Source organism: Nematostella vectensis, chromosome 5 (genome assembly GCF_932526225.1).
Source record: "Nematostella vectensis chromosome 5, jaNemVect1.1, whole genome shotgun sequence".
Taxonomy (NCBI): Eukaryota; Metazoa; Cnidaria; class Anthozoa; order Actiniaria; family Edwardsiidae; genus Nematostella; species Nematostella vectensis.
This window is the reverse complement of record NC_064038.1, coordinates 11,689,546-11,703,700: the sequence shown is the minus strand read 5'-3', so window position 1 is coordinate 11,703,700 and position 14,155 is coordinate 11,689,546. Positions and strand designations below refer to the sequence as shown.

Genomic DNA, 14,155 nt, shown 5'->3' with positions numbered 1-14,155 from the left:
GATATGTCTAGATTTATGGGTTATGGACTTCAAGTATCCGTGTCGAAGCAACAGCATCTCATTTCACAGCATCTAACACCTACCTGCAACCCAGGCCCCCGGCTTGCCTCCCTCCCCGACCGTATGTAGCCGCGCGCGATGAGCGGCGCCCTGGGACGAGGAGGCTGTGATGGCCGCGTCGGTAATTCTGCCGTTTTGAATACCCAGCGGAATACCACATTCGGTCTTGTTACTTATCGGAGGGTCTAGAAATGGTATTAAACGAAGAAAGTAGCTATAAAGTAAAGGCTCGATCACAATGTTGTCATCAGAAGTTAATAGTTGATGAACGTCGTCACGTTTTTTATCCGAAAACCAGCGTTAGTCAATCATTTGATTCATCACTCATGTAATTACTTGCTAAATCTTACTTTGTGAATACTGTTTACCTTTATATTCTCGTCATTACCTCTCACACAACGTGATCAAACGGCTCATATGCCGGGTTTAATGTTTAAAGTTAATGAAAGTCATAAGAGATGAGAGTGGTCAAACGGCAATGAGAGTTAAGACTCTCATTTAAATGTGTCTGAATGAAATTTAGACGAAGTTAAACCGAGTCACGGTCGCGCGCCCTGGGGCCGAATGCCGGCCCCTGGTCAGGAGAACGACCACCCCGCGCCTTTATTGCACTGGCAGCGTTTCGAGTGAAGCAAACCTATATGATCCACGCTTTTTAGTCCCCACCCACCCTCCCGAAGCTTATGCTAAGTACATTCCACTGAGAAATCAGTGTGACGGGTATCCCTTGTGGCGGGGAGCTGTGGCCCGGTTGCCATGGTTCCCTGGGTAGCGCTTGGTCGGGCGACCAGTACGCGCTCCGATACCTAACCCCAACTTATCTGACGATGAGTTTAACTATCATTCACCCGTTTGATCGAGGCTTCAGCCTTGTTGCTGGCTTTTGCCATTGATAAGTGCCGCACGATCAGCACGTCCAATCGAATTTTGTTTAATTGTTTTATGTGTTAGTGCATTGCTAAAATTTATTGGAGGGCACTTGTTATCAAGCATTACAATACGAAAAAAATTTGAACAATTTTTTTCTAGATTTCATAAAAGTAGCTTTTAATTTTCATATTGATAACAAGTGAACAAAGAAATAACACTCAGCTGTCTGTCGCTAGTTGTTTGGATAGTTTTAATAGCTTCTATAAATAATCGGGTTTTTTTCTCCAAACACTGTCAATGTCTTACCGATTGAGCAGCCGAAGAAATCGACGCGGAGACACGCATATTTGCTGTATTGCAATGGGTGGATTCGTATATATCGAGTTTGTACAGACGGAAGCAAACGGTGCGATACCACGGTATGTCTGTCAGAGTTCCCATCAAAGTACTGTCAAGAGAATAAAAAGTACCAATTTATAAAGGCAGACGTTATAGACTATCAGCGGACACATAAAAGCACGAAAAGACAGACAGACAGACGACAGACGGATGTACGGACGGACAAACGGACGGACGGACAGACGGACATACAGAAAGACAGACAAACGGGAGGACGGACGGACAGACAGACACTTACCCGTATCTTATTCGATGAATCTATGTACCATGACCACGAACCGCCTTTCAAAATGCTAAGCACGTACTCCGTCACCCAGAAATCGAATTCCTGTTTTCCTTGAGTGGAAACCTTTGTGATTAACTTCTCGCTACCAAGATCTACTTGTAAATACTCAAAACTGCAAGAGAAAAACGGACATTATCGTTTTCAGTATGCATGGTAGACATATGACGATTATGATGCGATGGTGTTTGTGACGTTGTTGATGATTCTGAAAAAGAAAGTGATGTCGATGAATTGTTTTTTGTCTAAATGACAATGATAATGTTCTTGATAATGATGATTAGGAGGTTGTTTGATAATGATGATGATGATGTTGCTTGTTAATGATGATGATGTTGTTGGTGGTAACAGGATAATTATGATTATGAGTATGATTATCAAAATGATGCAGGCGCAAGTATTTGATGACCCATTTTTGGCGGCCTAGGGGACGCGCGCGCACCCGGCGTACTACCCCTCGCCAATGTTATGATCGCATAATCGCCATCATGCGCCTGTGATAAAAGCATGGATTACCCTACTGATTCTGAGAACTACATCCCCCCCCCCCGCACCCCACCCCCCACCCCCTCTCACCAAGGTAGGCGCCTGTAATGGCAATGGTAGCAAGCGTTCCCGTGTGTTTTGGGCGCAAAGAAACCCAGAAAATGACGAGAAGTTTGATGAGCGAGATTTTGACAGCGCGAAAAATGGGGCGAGCGCAAAGGAAGAAGGGGGAGGGGAAGGGAAAAGACAGGAATGCTTGCTGCAGCCCTTGTGGTTTTGAATTATCCCGTTCGCCAACGAACGGGGAAATAGCGGCCTGTGATTGGAGCGGTATCTAGACGGATGATTGACATATCGCACATCAACTCGGCCTTGTTCTTCATAACTTTTAAGATGGCGACGGGACAACAAGACCGAGATATTATAGAAGCGGTAGAATTTCTAGCTACGAAGGGTTTCAGTCGGGAACTGAGGCAAGAGCAAAACTCTGCAATTACGCAGCTGATGAAAGGCGATGACCTGGTGGCTGTTTTGCCCACAAGTAAATACGTCTGCAAGCAAGCGTTCCCTTTTTTCCCCTCCCCTTCCCCGCAAGTACTTTTTTGCGCTCGCCCCATCTTTCGCGCGGCCAAAATGAGGCATATCGAACTTCTCGCCGGTTTCCTCTGTTTCTCTGGGTTTCCTTTCGCTCAAAACCCACGGGATCATTTGCTACGCAGGCTATGACAATGGTAAAGTGATGACTCACCCTCCTGCTCCTAAGCACCAGCCCCCTGTGTAGTAAATGGAGGATTCTCGATATGCGAAGTTCAATCACCCCCCCCCCCCTCCCCCTCACCAAGGTACGCGCCTCTTACGGCGATGATCACGTGATGACTCACCCTCCTGCTCCTAAGCACCAGCCCCCTGTGTAGTAAATGGAGGATTCTCGATATGCGAAGTTCAATCACCCCCCCCCCCTCCCCCTCACCAAGGTACGCGCCTCTTACGGCGATGATCACGTGATGACTCACCCTCCTGCTCCTAAGCACCAGCCCCCTGTGTAGTAAATGGAGGATTCTTGATATGCGAAGTTCAATCGGCCCCAACAGCCCCCCACCCCCCTCACCAAGAAACGAGCCTCTTACGGCAACGATCACGTGATTACTCACCCTCCTGCTCCTATGCACCACCCCCCTGTGTAATCAGTGGAGGATTCTCGATACGCCAGATGCAATCGGCCCATGCGTGGCGCAGATCTTTCTCTTTGGAATGAAGAGGCTGTTATTGCTGAGTCGGGGATTTTGAAGTTCTGCATTCCAAGACTCTCGCTGCACTTTGGCTGCGGCGGAGGCAAAAAGTCTGAAGAATAAAGATAATGAGTATGATATACTTGTGTATGATATACTTGTGTATGATATACTTGAGTATGATATACTTGAGTATGATATCCTTGAGTATGATATACTTGTGTATAAAATATGTGTACTGCATTGCGGCTTCAATCAACTTAAAGAGCCATATCGAGCCACATCTTTTAACTGTTTCCAGAGCCAATGTTGGAGGACAAACTATAAGAAGCAATATTGAAAATAACTAATAATATGACATCTTATGCTGTATTTACCAGATTTTATGGATATTATCGCAACCTAAATCAGCGAATGGAAATGATTTTGGATGAAATTTGTTTATTAGATTGTTTGAAGCAAAGAAAAATGCTTTGCATGTTGCATGTACTGTTGATCCTTGAGAATGGTTGGTTTTACCCGCATAAGGTGTCCAAGGCATGTCTTCACACTGTGTCTCTAGGAATGACACGTCATCTAATGCTAGCGCTGGACCGGTTGAGAACGCTTCAAAGGTGACCTGAAATGGGACGAAAAGTCGTCAGGTGTTGTATGACCATAAGGGACCATTTGACATCCGACGGAAGGGTCTACCCATAAGGAGTTGGGTTAACCTTTATAAAGCCGGGTTTTCACTAGGGAAGGAAAGGAGACGCAGAGAGAAGCGTAGACTAAAGCGTGTGAATAAACATACGCGAGCGCAAAATAAAGGACAGGATTTTTTTACTCCGCTTTCGTATCTGATGCACCGATTTTCACACGCGAAATAAGCATCTTACGTCTAGCCATGTCCATCTCCGTTTCCTTTTCCAGTCGAAATAAACTTTAAAGAAAGTAGAACTATTCATATAAGAAAGTTAGGTCATATAAGGAACTAAGGTTTACCCTTATAAGAAAGTAAGATCTACCCATATAAGGAAGTTTGGTTTACTCTTATAGGGATGGTCGCTCTACCATATGAGGAAGTTAGGTTTACACCAGAAAGCTAGATCTTTCCAAGGAAGTTGTTTAATATTCATTGGGGATATCCCTCTGTAAATTAGGGTAGCTTTATGCATTACCTGTACTGTGTGTGACACTTTTTCCATCGACAACTGCACAAATGTCCATTCATTGGTTCGTCGACTAGTGGCGCCAAGCTGGGCATCAGTCTCATTACCCTCACGCCTCAAGCGTATGCGTAGTTCAGCGGTGTTGCCGAGCCCAATGTAGTACCAGAACCTCAGACAGCGCCACTTACCAGCCGGGAAGATTGGGGAAAGGACCTGACTGGGAGAAGATGCCCTTTTCTTCAAAAATAGATACCTGCCTTTATAAAAAAAAAATGCATGTCTTGCTTTGACAAACAGACTCTTTAAGCTTAAGGTGTCAAGGCTTATTACAACAATAATGTTGTAATTTTTCCATACCTTCATTTGGGCGTAGCGGAATTGCGCTTTCACTGCTTGACATCTCCCAGTCTTCACCGATGTCCCATCCTCCACAAGAACTCTCAAACGAGCAGGAGACGGGCACTTCAAATAAATAGCCGAAATACGTATGAAACTTGCAGCCCCGACTATATTTTACTGGTGTGCCTTTCAGAGGGCAAAAGATCAAGTGCTGGTGATACAGGGGAACAGGCGGATTGGTTGGCTGTCAGCTCTGACTCACGATAGCTACGGCGTCACTTACTTTGCTGCTCAACTTTGTTACATCTTCCCTCCAGCAAGGCGAGGTCATCAAGAGCAATATCACCCAGATTACCGTCACCCCGGATTCCCTCAATAACAAACTGCAAGAAAAAATCAAGGGATCTTGAACATCGTGAAAAGCCATCTATATCGGGATAGCAATTGATAAAAGGAGCATACCATCAAACAGCACTCACCTTGAAATCGCCTTTGATGTATATCATAGTTTGACCAAAAATCCAGCGGTCTCCCTTATTCCCTGCCATGCGCCACACCACCAGTTGGTCAGTTCTAGTCACGGCGAGTACGCTAAGTGAGCCCACGTGCACTCCATACATGTGATACCAGAACTGGATGCACACCGCTGAACCCGGATTCATCCAGTCACTGGAGAGCCAAGCCTTGGATCCCGAAGCCTCACGGGACGCCTCAATGTAAACAAAGGAGCCTAGAAGATTTAGAGGTGATCACGTGAATCAAAAATGAGTATATCAGGTAGGGCGGAACGGGTAAAATAGCTGGATTTGGAATTCCCCCACCCCCTCCAGGACTCTTTTCTTATAAGTACCTTTGTTAGAATACGTAGTATGGTCAAATGACGGACCCGTGTCTTCTGTGGGAGTGTTACCAGTTGCCAGGCTCCAGCGCATGCGCGTAGTGTTGCCATGCCGCAGACCGCAAAGACCACTTTCAAAGTCGCATCGACCTTCAAAGAATATCAAGATGTTGAAATGTCCATGGTCCAGCAAAACAAACGAATGATATGGTATTTAACAGGCCAACATGCTAGTGTGGCCTCCTTGATTGCCGAAGAGGTTATAGCTAATTCTGCGAGAAACTCACATTGATTGGCAGCATACTCAACTTAACTTGAGAACAACGATAGCCTACGTTGGCATACTAATCAGTAGAATTTCTACCTTATCTTAACAAAACAATCTTTGTAGCTGCTGCCTTGTGCTTTTTACTAGTGTAGACTCACCTTTAAATGAGAACCGACACTTTTCAGCATTTTGCGGTATGTTATCCTTGCAATTGAGTGAATTCAGTGGGCAAACACTGGAACCTGAAACAAAGACATTTAAAAAAGCCGTCAAACCTACCAACAATACAAAATCGACATGAAAAATTACAGACACAACTAACCGCACACGGCTGGTCTATCGGCTTCGTCTTGGCAATGGGATGCCTGTGTTGATTGATTGCACGTGGAGCTCCATGGAATGCACGTGCTATCAGGGCACAAGAACTCACTATTTTTACACCCGTCACCTGTGAAAATGAGGGAAGCTTTTAATATTATTTTAAATTTTTATGTTTTTGGAAAAACCAAATAATCAAAAATATAGCAAAAGATATAGCTTTCGATATGTCATTCAAATAATTTAAATGTTTTTAATCTGCCTCAATACAAGGTTTTAAATTCTACTGATTTCAAGCGATAGTATTTTTTTGCGCGCCTTTAGTAGTTTAAAAACGTCCGGGTCGAGTGCGTTGTATTTTCAAATCTGTCTGGTCGCTTTTTAAAGATCGTGGGCAAAACAAAAACGTAACTGATTCCTGTGAGATCCTACGCGTAAATTCTTTACGCGGACAGTTCTAAAGTGATAAAAAAGCGAAAAGATAATTGAAGGAAAATTGACCAATCACTGCTTGCCGAGTAGAAAAACTACTGCTTTGAAAAAAAGATTATGCTTGATATGAACTCACCGCATCTAAGCTCATCAAGACCGTACTCGCAATCTCTGACACCGTCACATAAATTGATTGACTGGACACATCGCCCGGATGAACACGTGAGTTCATTGGTGAAACATTTACACCCATCCTCGTCAGAACGATCCATGCAGTTATAATCACCATCACAACGAGAGCTGCCGCTGATACAATGACCGCTGGTGCATTGAAACTCGTACGGCGCACACTTGTAACCTGGAGCAGTAGGGAACACATAAGAACGGGAAAAAGAATTACTGTATGCTTTTCGTGAAATTACATACACCAATTTAAAGAGTAGATTTGATTTTGAAGAACCGACATATTTTAGTTTAGGGCCCTGAGAAGGAAAGGAGGCAATGGGAAGGTAAGGGTGGGGGAGGAAGGGGGGGGGGGGGAGGGGTGATAGGGCTAATGGGAGGAAGCAAGGTAGAGGCGGATTATAGGGTGGGGAGGGATAGAAATCTCATAGAGGATGACTCCTGACGGAAGTTCGGGTAACATGTGTTAAAATTGTAGTAAATGTATGAAACAAAAATTATTATTAGTTTTTTAATGCTTCAACTGTTTTCAACTGTATAAGACAGACTGCAGCGTCTATTCACTCTTCAAGGGCCCAATTTTATTGTGAGTGGTGCTTATGATGGTGGCGCCGATGACGAGGACGACGATACTTACCAGGCGCAGCATACAAGGGGCTTGTGGCGCATTTCTCTGTCGTGATCATGATGTCATCTATTGCTATGGCAACTGATCCATTAATTGATGAGACACCCATGAACTCGATCTAAACATGTGACCATTGAAAAAATGAAACTTGGAACACGTGCTGCATTTTTACAGTATTTTTTTTCTAATGTACATGTCTATTCAAGTTTCCAAAATACCTTTGTTCCCTGTTCTGCATCCAACTGTACGCTGCCTTGTAACCACTCGGTACCATGGTAACCACTGAGTTTCCATAGCAACCGGGGTTTGGTCGTAGTAGAGTTTAGGTATACTTGTAACTCTGGCGAACCCTCGATTTGTGGCATGAGATAACTGAATCGGACGCATGCGCCGGAGACACGAAGAAAAGGCTTCCATTCCAGGATCGGACTCTCAAGCCGGCTTTCAACAGGCTCAGAGATATATGCATAGGGTTCTGTAGGAATCAAATTTGAATATGCCATTTGCACTAAAAGTAGATCACGTGACCTTTGGCTTGGCGAGCTCGCGCGCTCCAGCTTTTAGCAGAAAATTAACGACAACAAAAAGAAGATAATTCAGCGCTTAACGATGCCAGAACGTTTTCTTCGCCATAAAGGGAATTTTTATTTAAATATATTTTTTCGTCGTTCTCTGGCGTGACGGGCGCAGCCATTTCTATGTTTATTTTGGCTTGAACTCGACACTTAAAAAGTCACGTGAGCGAAGTGCAAATAAGTAACATGGGCAACATGAGTGCAAAAAGCCTTTAAAGAAATGTCAGGGGAATCAGCTTGTGCTGCTAGAAATTCAACACACGATACCTTTACCCCCCAAAAAAAATGTTTATCATTTGAATATCGTGAATTAACATGGCGAGACATGATCCGAGCGTCACATGTAACTGAATTTACTCTTCAGTGTGTATTCACACCGTATTCACACTGTATTCACACTCAAGAGTGTCTGACTCCCCCACACAGTTTACAATCATGAGTGAGTTAGTGTGTAAGCGTTGTCACTGAAGATGGCACCGCGGGCGAGCGTCTCCAGCGGATCTTGGACAGGACAATGTTTTTAAAAATTAGATGGTAGTACCACAATTTAAAAAAAAATTAGAATTGCTGATATTAACATGACTCCACCTTTATGATGTTTCATGAAGAAACCTATTTTCCAGCCGATTAGAAACCATCCTTGAAGGCCGTCCGCAAAAGTAAGATTTTGTAGAAAAGCAACTAGAAACAGATAGGGAATTAGTTGGGAAACGATTGAAAACGTTATTTAAAATTTATTTTACCTTTAACCTGTATCTCCCCCACTTGTTTTTTGGTTGCCATGACAGCACTGTCGTTCACAAAGGAGTAGGCAACCTTAATAGTGAATGAAATAGAACATACTTAGGCGCGTAGCTAGGATCTACGGGGTGTAGTCATAGATATCATATGGGAAAAGGATTTTTGTTGTTATTTTTTTTTTCTATAAAAAAGTTCGTTGCTTCTACTAAAGATTGCACAAAACAACCATTCTTGTGCGCTAAGCCGCCTTACAACAATGTCTCACCTCTAGTAGATGTAACCCCGGTTGAACAACAGCCTCTAAGATGGTCGTAAACACCATCTCCGTGCACGTGGGACGCAGTCCATCGCTGACCAAAAGCGCGTTACCAAAGGCTAGAAATTCCACTTTTATTGTACAGTTAGGACAGTAAATTCCAACGCAACAGAATATGTATTTTGCTGCAAGATAAGGTGTGAAAACATTTGGTTGCTATTATTGTTGTTGCTCTTGTTGTCATCATTATTGTTTTTGTTTTTGTTATCGTTGCTGTTGTTTTTGTCGTCTTCTTAGCGCTCTAGGCCCTTTGTTGTTATGAATACTTACTTGTGTTGTTGTTGTTGCTGCTGTTGTTGTTATTGTTGTTATCATTATTGCTGTTGTCGTTGTTATTGTTTTAGTCGTCTCCTGTGCGTTTAGGAGCTTTGTCGTTATATTGTTACTGTTACTTGTGTTGTTGTTGTTGCTGTTGCTGTTGTTGTTATTGTCATTGTTATTGTTGTTATCATTATTGCTGTTGTCGTCGTTGTTGATGCTGCTGTTGGAGGTGGTGGTGGTTATTGGTCCTTATTGCCATTTACATTGTTCTTTGTTGGTTTAGGTCCACGGCTCTTTGCTTATGTGGTACATGTACTCTGAAGGATGTCAGAAGGCGATATAGTTGATGAAAATCGTAGGCGGGAGTTTCAAAATATTTAAAACCTCAGTAATGGTTGAGTGGGATGGCTTTCCTACCTTTGACCGCGAGGGTAGATCCCAAAGCAGCATGTATTAATGTAGGTCCAATGATGTCGAATTCCATCTGTCTGACGCCTGTTTTGATTGCAGAGTAATAATTAACTCATTATGACGATAGAATACTTGTGGTTATGTATGGTTTTGGTGGTAGTTATATTTAGACTTAGTTATTGCAGCCTACATTGACTTTTGAGGTAAATTTTCCTTGATCTTTATTGTTCCCGAGGCGAGCGTTGCAACGTAGCCTGATGGATGCAACAACTCAGCCAAAACATGACCACAATCTGAACATACATGACTATTATCTAACCATACGTGACCACCATCTACCCATACATTACCACCATCTACCCATTCATTACCACCATATCTAACCATACATAATCACTATATCTAACCATACATAACCATCATATCTAACCATACATTACCACCATATCTAACCATACATTACCACCATATCTAACCATACATAACCACCATATCTAACCATACATAATCACTATATCTAACCATACATAACCATCATATCTAACCATACATTACAACCATATCTAACCATACATAACCATCATATCTAACCATACATTACCACCATATCTAACCATACATAACCACCATATCTAACCATACACTAACACCATATCAAATCATACATAATCACTATATCTAACCATAGATAACCATCATATCTAACCATACATTACTACCATATCTAACCATACATAACCACCATATCTAACCATACATAACCACCATATCTAACCATACATTAACACCATATCTAACCATACATAATCACTATATCTAACCATACATGACCACCATCTAACCATACACAACCACCATCTAACTATACATGACCACCATCTACCCATACATTACCACCATATCTAACCATACATAATCACTATATCTAACCATACATAACCATCATATCTAACCATACATTACCACCATATCTAACCATATATTACCACCATATCTAACCATACATAACCACCATATCTAACCATACATAATCACTATATCTAACCATAGATAACCATCATATCTAACCATACATTACTACCATATCTAACCATACATAACCACCATATCTAACCATACATAACCACCATATCTAACCATACATTAACACCATATCTAACCATACATAATCACTATATCTAACCATACATGACCACCATCTAACCATACATGAACACCATCTAACCATACACAACCACCATCTAACTATACATGACCACCATCTACCCATACATTACCACCATATCTAACCATACATAATCACTATATCTAACCATACATAACCATCATATCTAACCATACATTACCACCATATCTAACCATACATTACCACCATATCTAACCATACATAACCACCATATCTAACCATACATAATCACTATATCTAACCATACATAACCATCATATCTAACCATACATTACCACCATATTTAACCATACATAACCACCATATCTAACCATACATAACCACCATATCTAACCATACATTAACACCATATCTAACCATACATAATCACTACATCTAACCATACATGACCACCATCTAACCATACATGAACACCATCTAACCATACACAAACACCATCTAACTATACATGACCACCATCTACCCATACATATATTATCAAACAATACAAAACCACCATATATTATTAAACAATACATAACCACCATATATTATCAAACAATACATAACCACCATAAATTATCAAACTATACATAACCACCATATATTATCAAACAATACATAACCACCATATATTATCAAACAATACATAACCACCATATATTATCAAACAAAACCACCATATATTATCAAACAATACATAACCACCATATATTATCAAACAATACATAACCACCATATATTATCAAACAACATATAACCACCATATATTATCAAACTATACATAACCACCATATATTATCAAACAATACATAACCACCATATATTATCAAACTATACATAACCACCATATATTATCAAACAAAACCACCATATATTATCAAACAATACATAACCAAAATATATTATCAAACAAAACCACCATATATTATCAAACAATACATAACCACCATATATTATCAATCAATACATAACCACCTTCTAACCAAAATTTACTGTCCTATCGCTAGTGGTCGAACCCAATTTTTTTTAAAGTTCTTTAGGAACTTAATTCATGTAATTTGTAATGATAAACGTCAGCCTTAAGGGTTTGATTTAACAAGGTTCATCTGTATTGCCAAACAGCAAAATCCGCCATGCGACTGCCTTGAGAATTCGAGTTAACAAGGTTCAACCGTATTGACAAAGAGTAAACCTCGCTCACCTGGCGGGACTGCAAACAAATGCTTGTTGCTGATTGGCTCTTCTATGGTGTGTTCAGGTGTTTCCATGCCAACGCCCAGACAATTAAAAGTCGCACCACTTTTGACGTAAAGGCTCAAGACATACATCATACACGATGCGAGACGCACGCGGGAAGAAGAACGGGCCTGAAGACATCTACACATATAGATAAATACAGTGAAACCCTTTTAATAAGGACACCAGTAACAGGCCTGAAGACATCTGCACATATAAATATACACAGTGAAACCCTTTTAATAAGGACACCAGTAACAGGCCTGAATACATCTGCACATATAGATATACACACTGAAACCCTGTTAATAAGGACACCAGTAACAGGCCTGAAGACATCTGCACATATAAATATACACAGTGAAACCCTTTTTATAAGGACACCAGTAACAGGTCTGGATACATCTGCACATATAGATATACACAGTGAAACCCTGTTAATAAGGACACCGTTACAGGCCTGAAGACATCTGCACATATAAATATACACAGTGAAACCCTTTTAATAAGGACACCAGTAACAGGTCTGGATACATCTGCACATATAGATATACACAGTGAAACCCTGTTAATAAGGACACCGTTACAGACCTGAATAAGACATCTTCACATATATATACAGTGGGAGCCTCGTTTATAAGGACGATCGTTACTGGCCTTTTTTAGGAAACGCCTCTGCATCCGCAAGCTCTATATTAAACCATACCGAACACCTCCCTGCTCTTCTATATTTTATTAAATCTTACAATGTCTTACCCTGCGCTGTCATTATAGCCATCCCATTTCTGGATCTGAACTAACATCCTCCCCACCCCATCAAGGGCGCCTTCCATACGCATGCTTGGCTCCTGGTATCCGCTGATCCATAGCTCGCACTCGTCGTCACATGACACCAGGAAATCATACAGACCGCTGGACGGAGGCTTGAAAAGCAAGACGCATGCTCAGAATGTCATCCAACGTCAGCACTGAGCTGTATCTAACCGTGTGTGCTCCGGTACAAAAAAAACAGTATAACACGTAGTGTATAATGGCTCAAGTAAAGATGCGAAGACTGTGCACTTACCGATAAAACAACAGCTGCGCAGTTGCTGCTTTATCAGTAAATGTACATATCTTAAACCATGGTGAAAAAGAAGATGGCTGATTTGATTGTTAATAAGGACGCCGTGTATAAAAATGTATCAACGAATTTGCTTTATATTTCCTTTTTTTTTCAAAAAATGACAACTTTTTGTTCATTAAAATGCCTTATTTTAAAACAAAAAGACATTCAGAATGTCATCAAACGTCAACATTTATGTATATCTAACTGGCAGTGCTAAATAACGCTGGACAGGTTTGTTCTTTTTATGAATCAAACAGGCTGGTTTTAACCCCACAGGTCTAGAAATAGTCTTGATCTTTCTAGCAAAGTCTATCTATAACCTACCACTTTAAAACAAAGATTAGTTTAACCGCACAGTTATAGATAAACAGTCTTGATCTTTCCAGCAAAGTCTATCTCACCTGAAAGTAACTTGTGATAAGCTGACCGTGGTCCTCGGAGACCTCCTGCGAAGTTTCAAAAACTCTGCCCCAGGAAACTCCCTGTGGGGATGAGCTGTACACGTGATTCTCTCGCATGGTAGCCAGGCCTTGCGTGTTGATCAGCTTATACCAAATGTCCTGACGAACACCGCGAAAAACCTCGGCAGATTCTATGGGATATATTTAAGCTTAAGAAAGGGTCGATCCGGCAGCATATCAAATTGTCGTTTATCCAGCTCGATCGGTTATTTCCTTCCTGTGTAAGACTAAAATCTTCACTTAAACTAGTAGGAATTTGTTCCTATTACGTCTGCCGCCCCTTGTAAAAGAAGCAAGGACCAGACATTTTGGATAATCACGGGTCTCCCGCGCGCAAGCCCCCAGGCTCTTTTAGATCATTAAGAATTAAAAAAACACTTTTGTTTGATATGAA

At 41.4% G+C, this 14,155-nt stretch overlaps 1 protein-coding gene across 6 annotated transcripts in view; it reads right to left on the bottom strand.

The window, feature by feature from the left end:
* LOC5517708 overlaps positions 1–14,155 on the bottom strand; it is a 41,643-nt gene that overhangs the window by 14,059 nt on the left and 13,429 nt on the right. For all 6 annotated transcript variants that reach the window (XM_032362187.2, XM_032362183.2, XM_032362189.2 and 3 more), the window contains exons 10-31: positions 13,702–13,892; positions 12,949–13,115; positions 12,158–12,333; positions 9,795–9,872; positions 9,066–9,241; positions 8,803–8,875; positions 8,648–8,740; positions 7,703–7,959; positions 7,494–7,602; positions 6,810–7,031; positions 6,246–6,371; positions 6,082–6,165; positions 5,668–5,805; positions 5,297–5,547; positions 5,101–5,200; positions 4,836–4,940; positions 4,488–4,735; positions 3,847–3,946; positions 3,250–3,439; positions 1,568–1,727; positions 1,237–1,378; positions 84–245 (exon numbers count right to left, since the gene is read on the bottom strand). In XM_032362187.2, the coding sequence (XP_032218078.2) occupies positions 84–245; positions 1,237–1,378; positions 1,568–1,727; positions 3,250–3,439; positions 3,847–3,946; positions 4,488–4,735; positions 4,836–4,940; positions 5,101–5,200; positions 5,297–5,547; positions 5,668–5,805; positions 6,082–6,165; positions 6,246–6,371; positions 6,810–7,031; positions 7,494–7,602; positions 7,703–7,959; positions 8,648–8,740; positions 8,803–8,875; positions 9,066–9,241; positions 9,795–9,872; positions 12,158–12,333; positions 12,949–13,115; positions 13,702–13,892 (3,348 nt within the window). The remainder of the gene's footprint in view (positions 1–83; positions 246–1,236; positions 1,379–1,567; positions 1,728–3,249; positions 3,440–3,846; positions 3,947–4,487; positions 4,736–4,835; positions 4,941–5,100; positions 5,201–5,296; positions 5,548–5,667; positions 5,806–6,081; positions 6,166–6,245; positions 6,372–6,809; positions 7,032–7,493; positions 7,603–7,702; positions 7,960–8,647; positions 8,741–8,802; positions 8,876–9,065; positions 9,242–9,794; positions 9,873–12,157; positions 12,334–12,948; positions 13,116–13,701; positions 13,893–14,155) is intronic.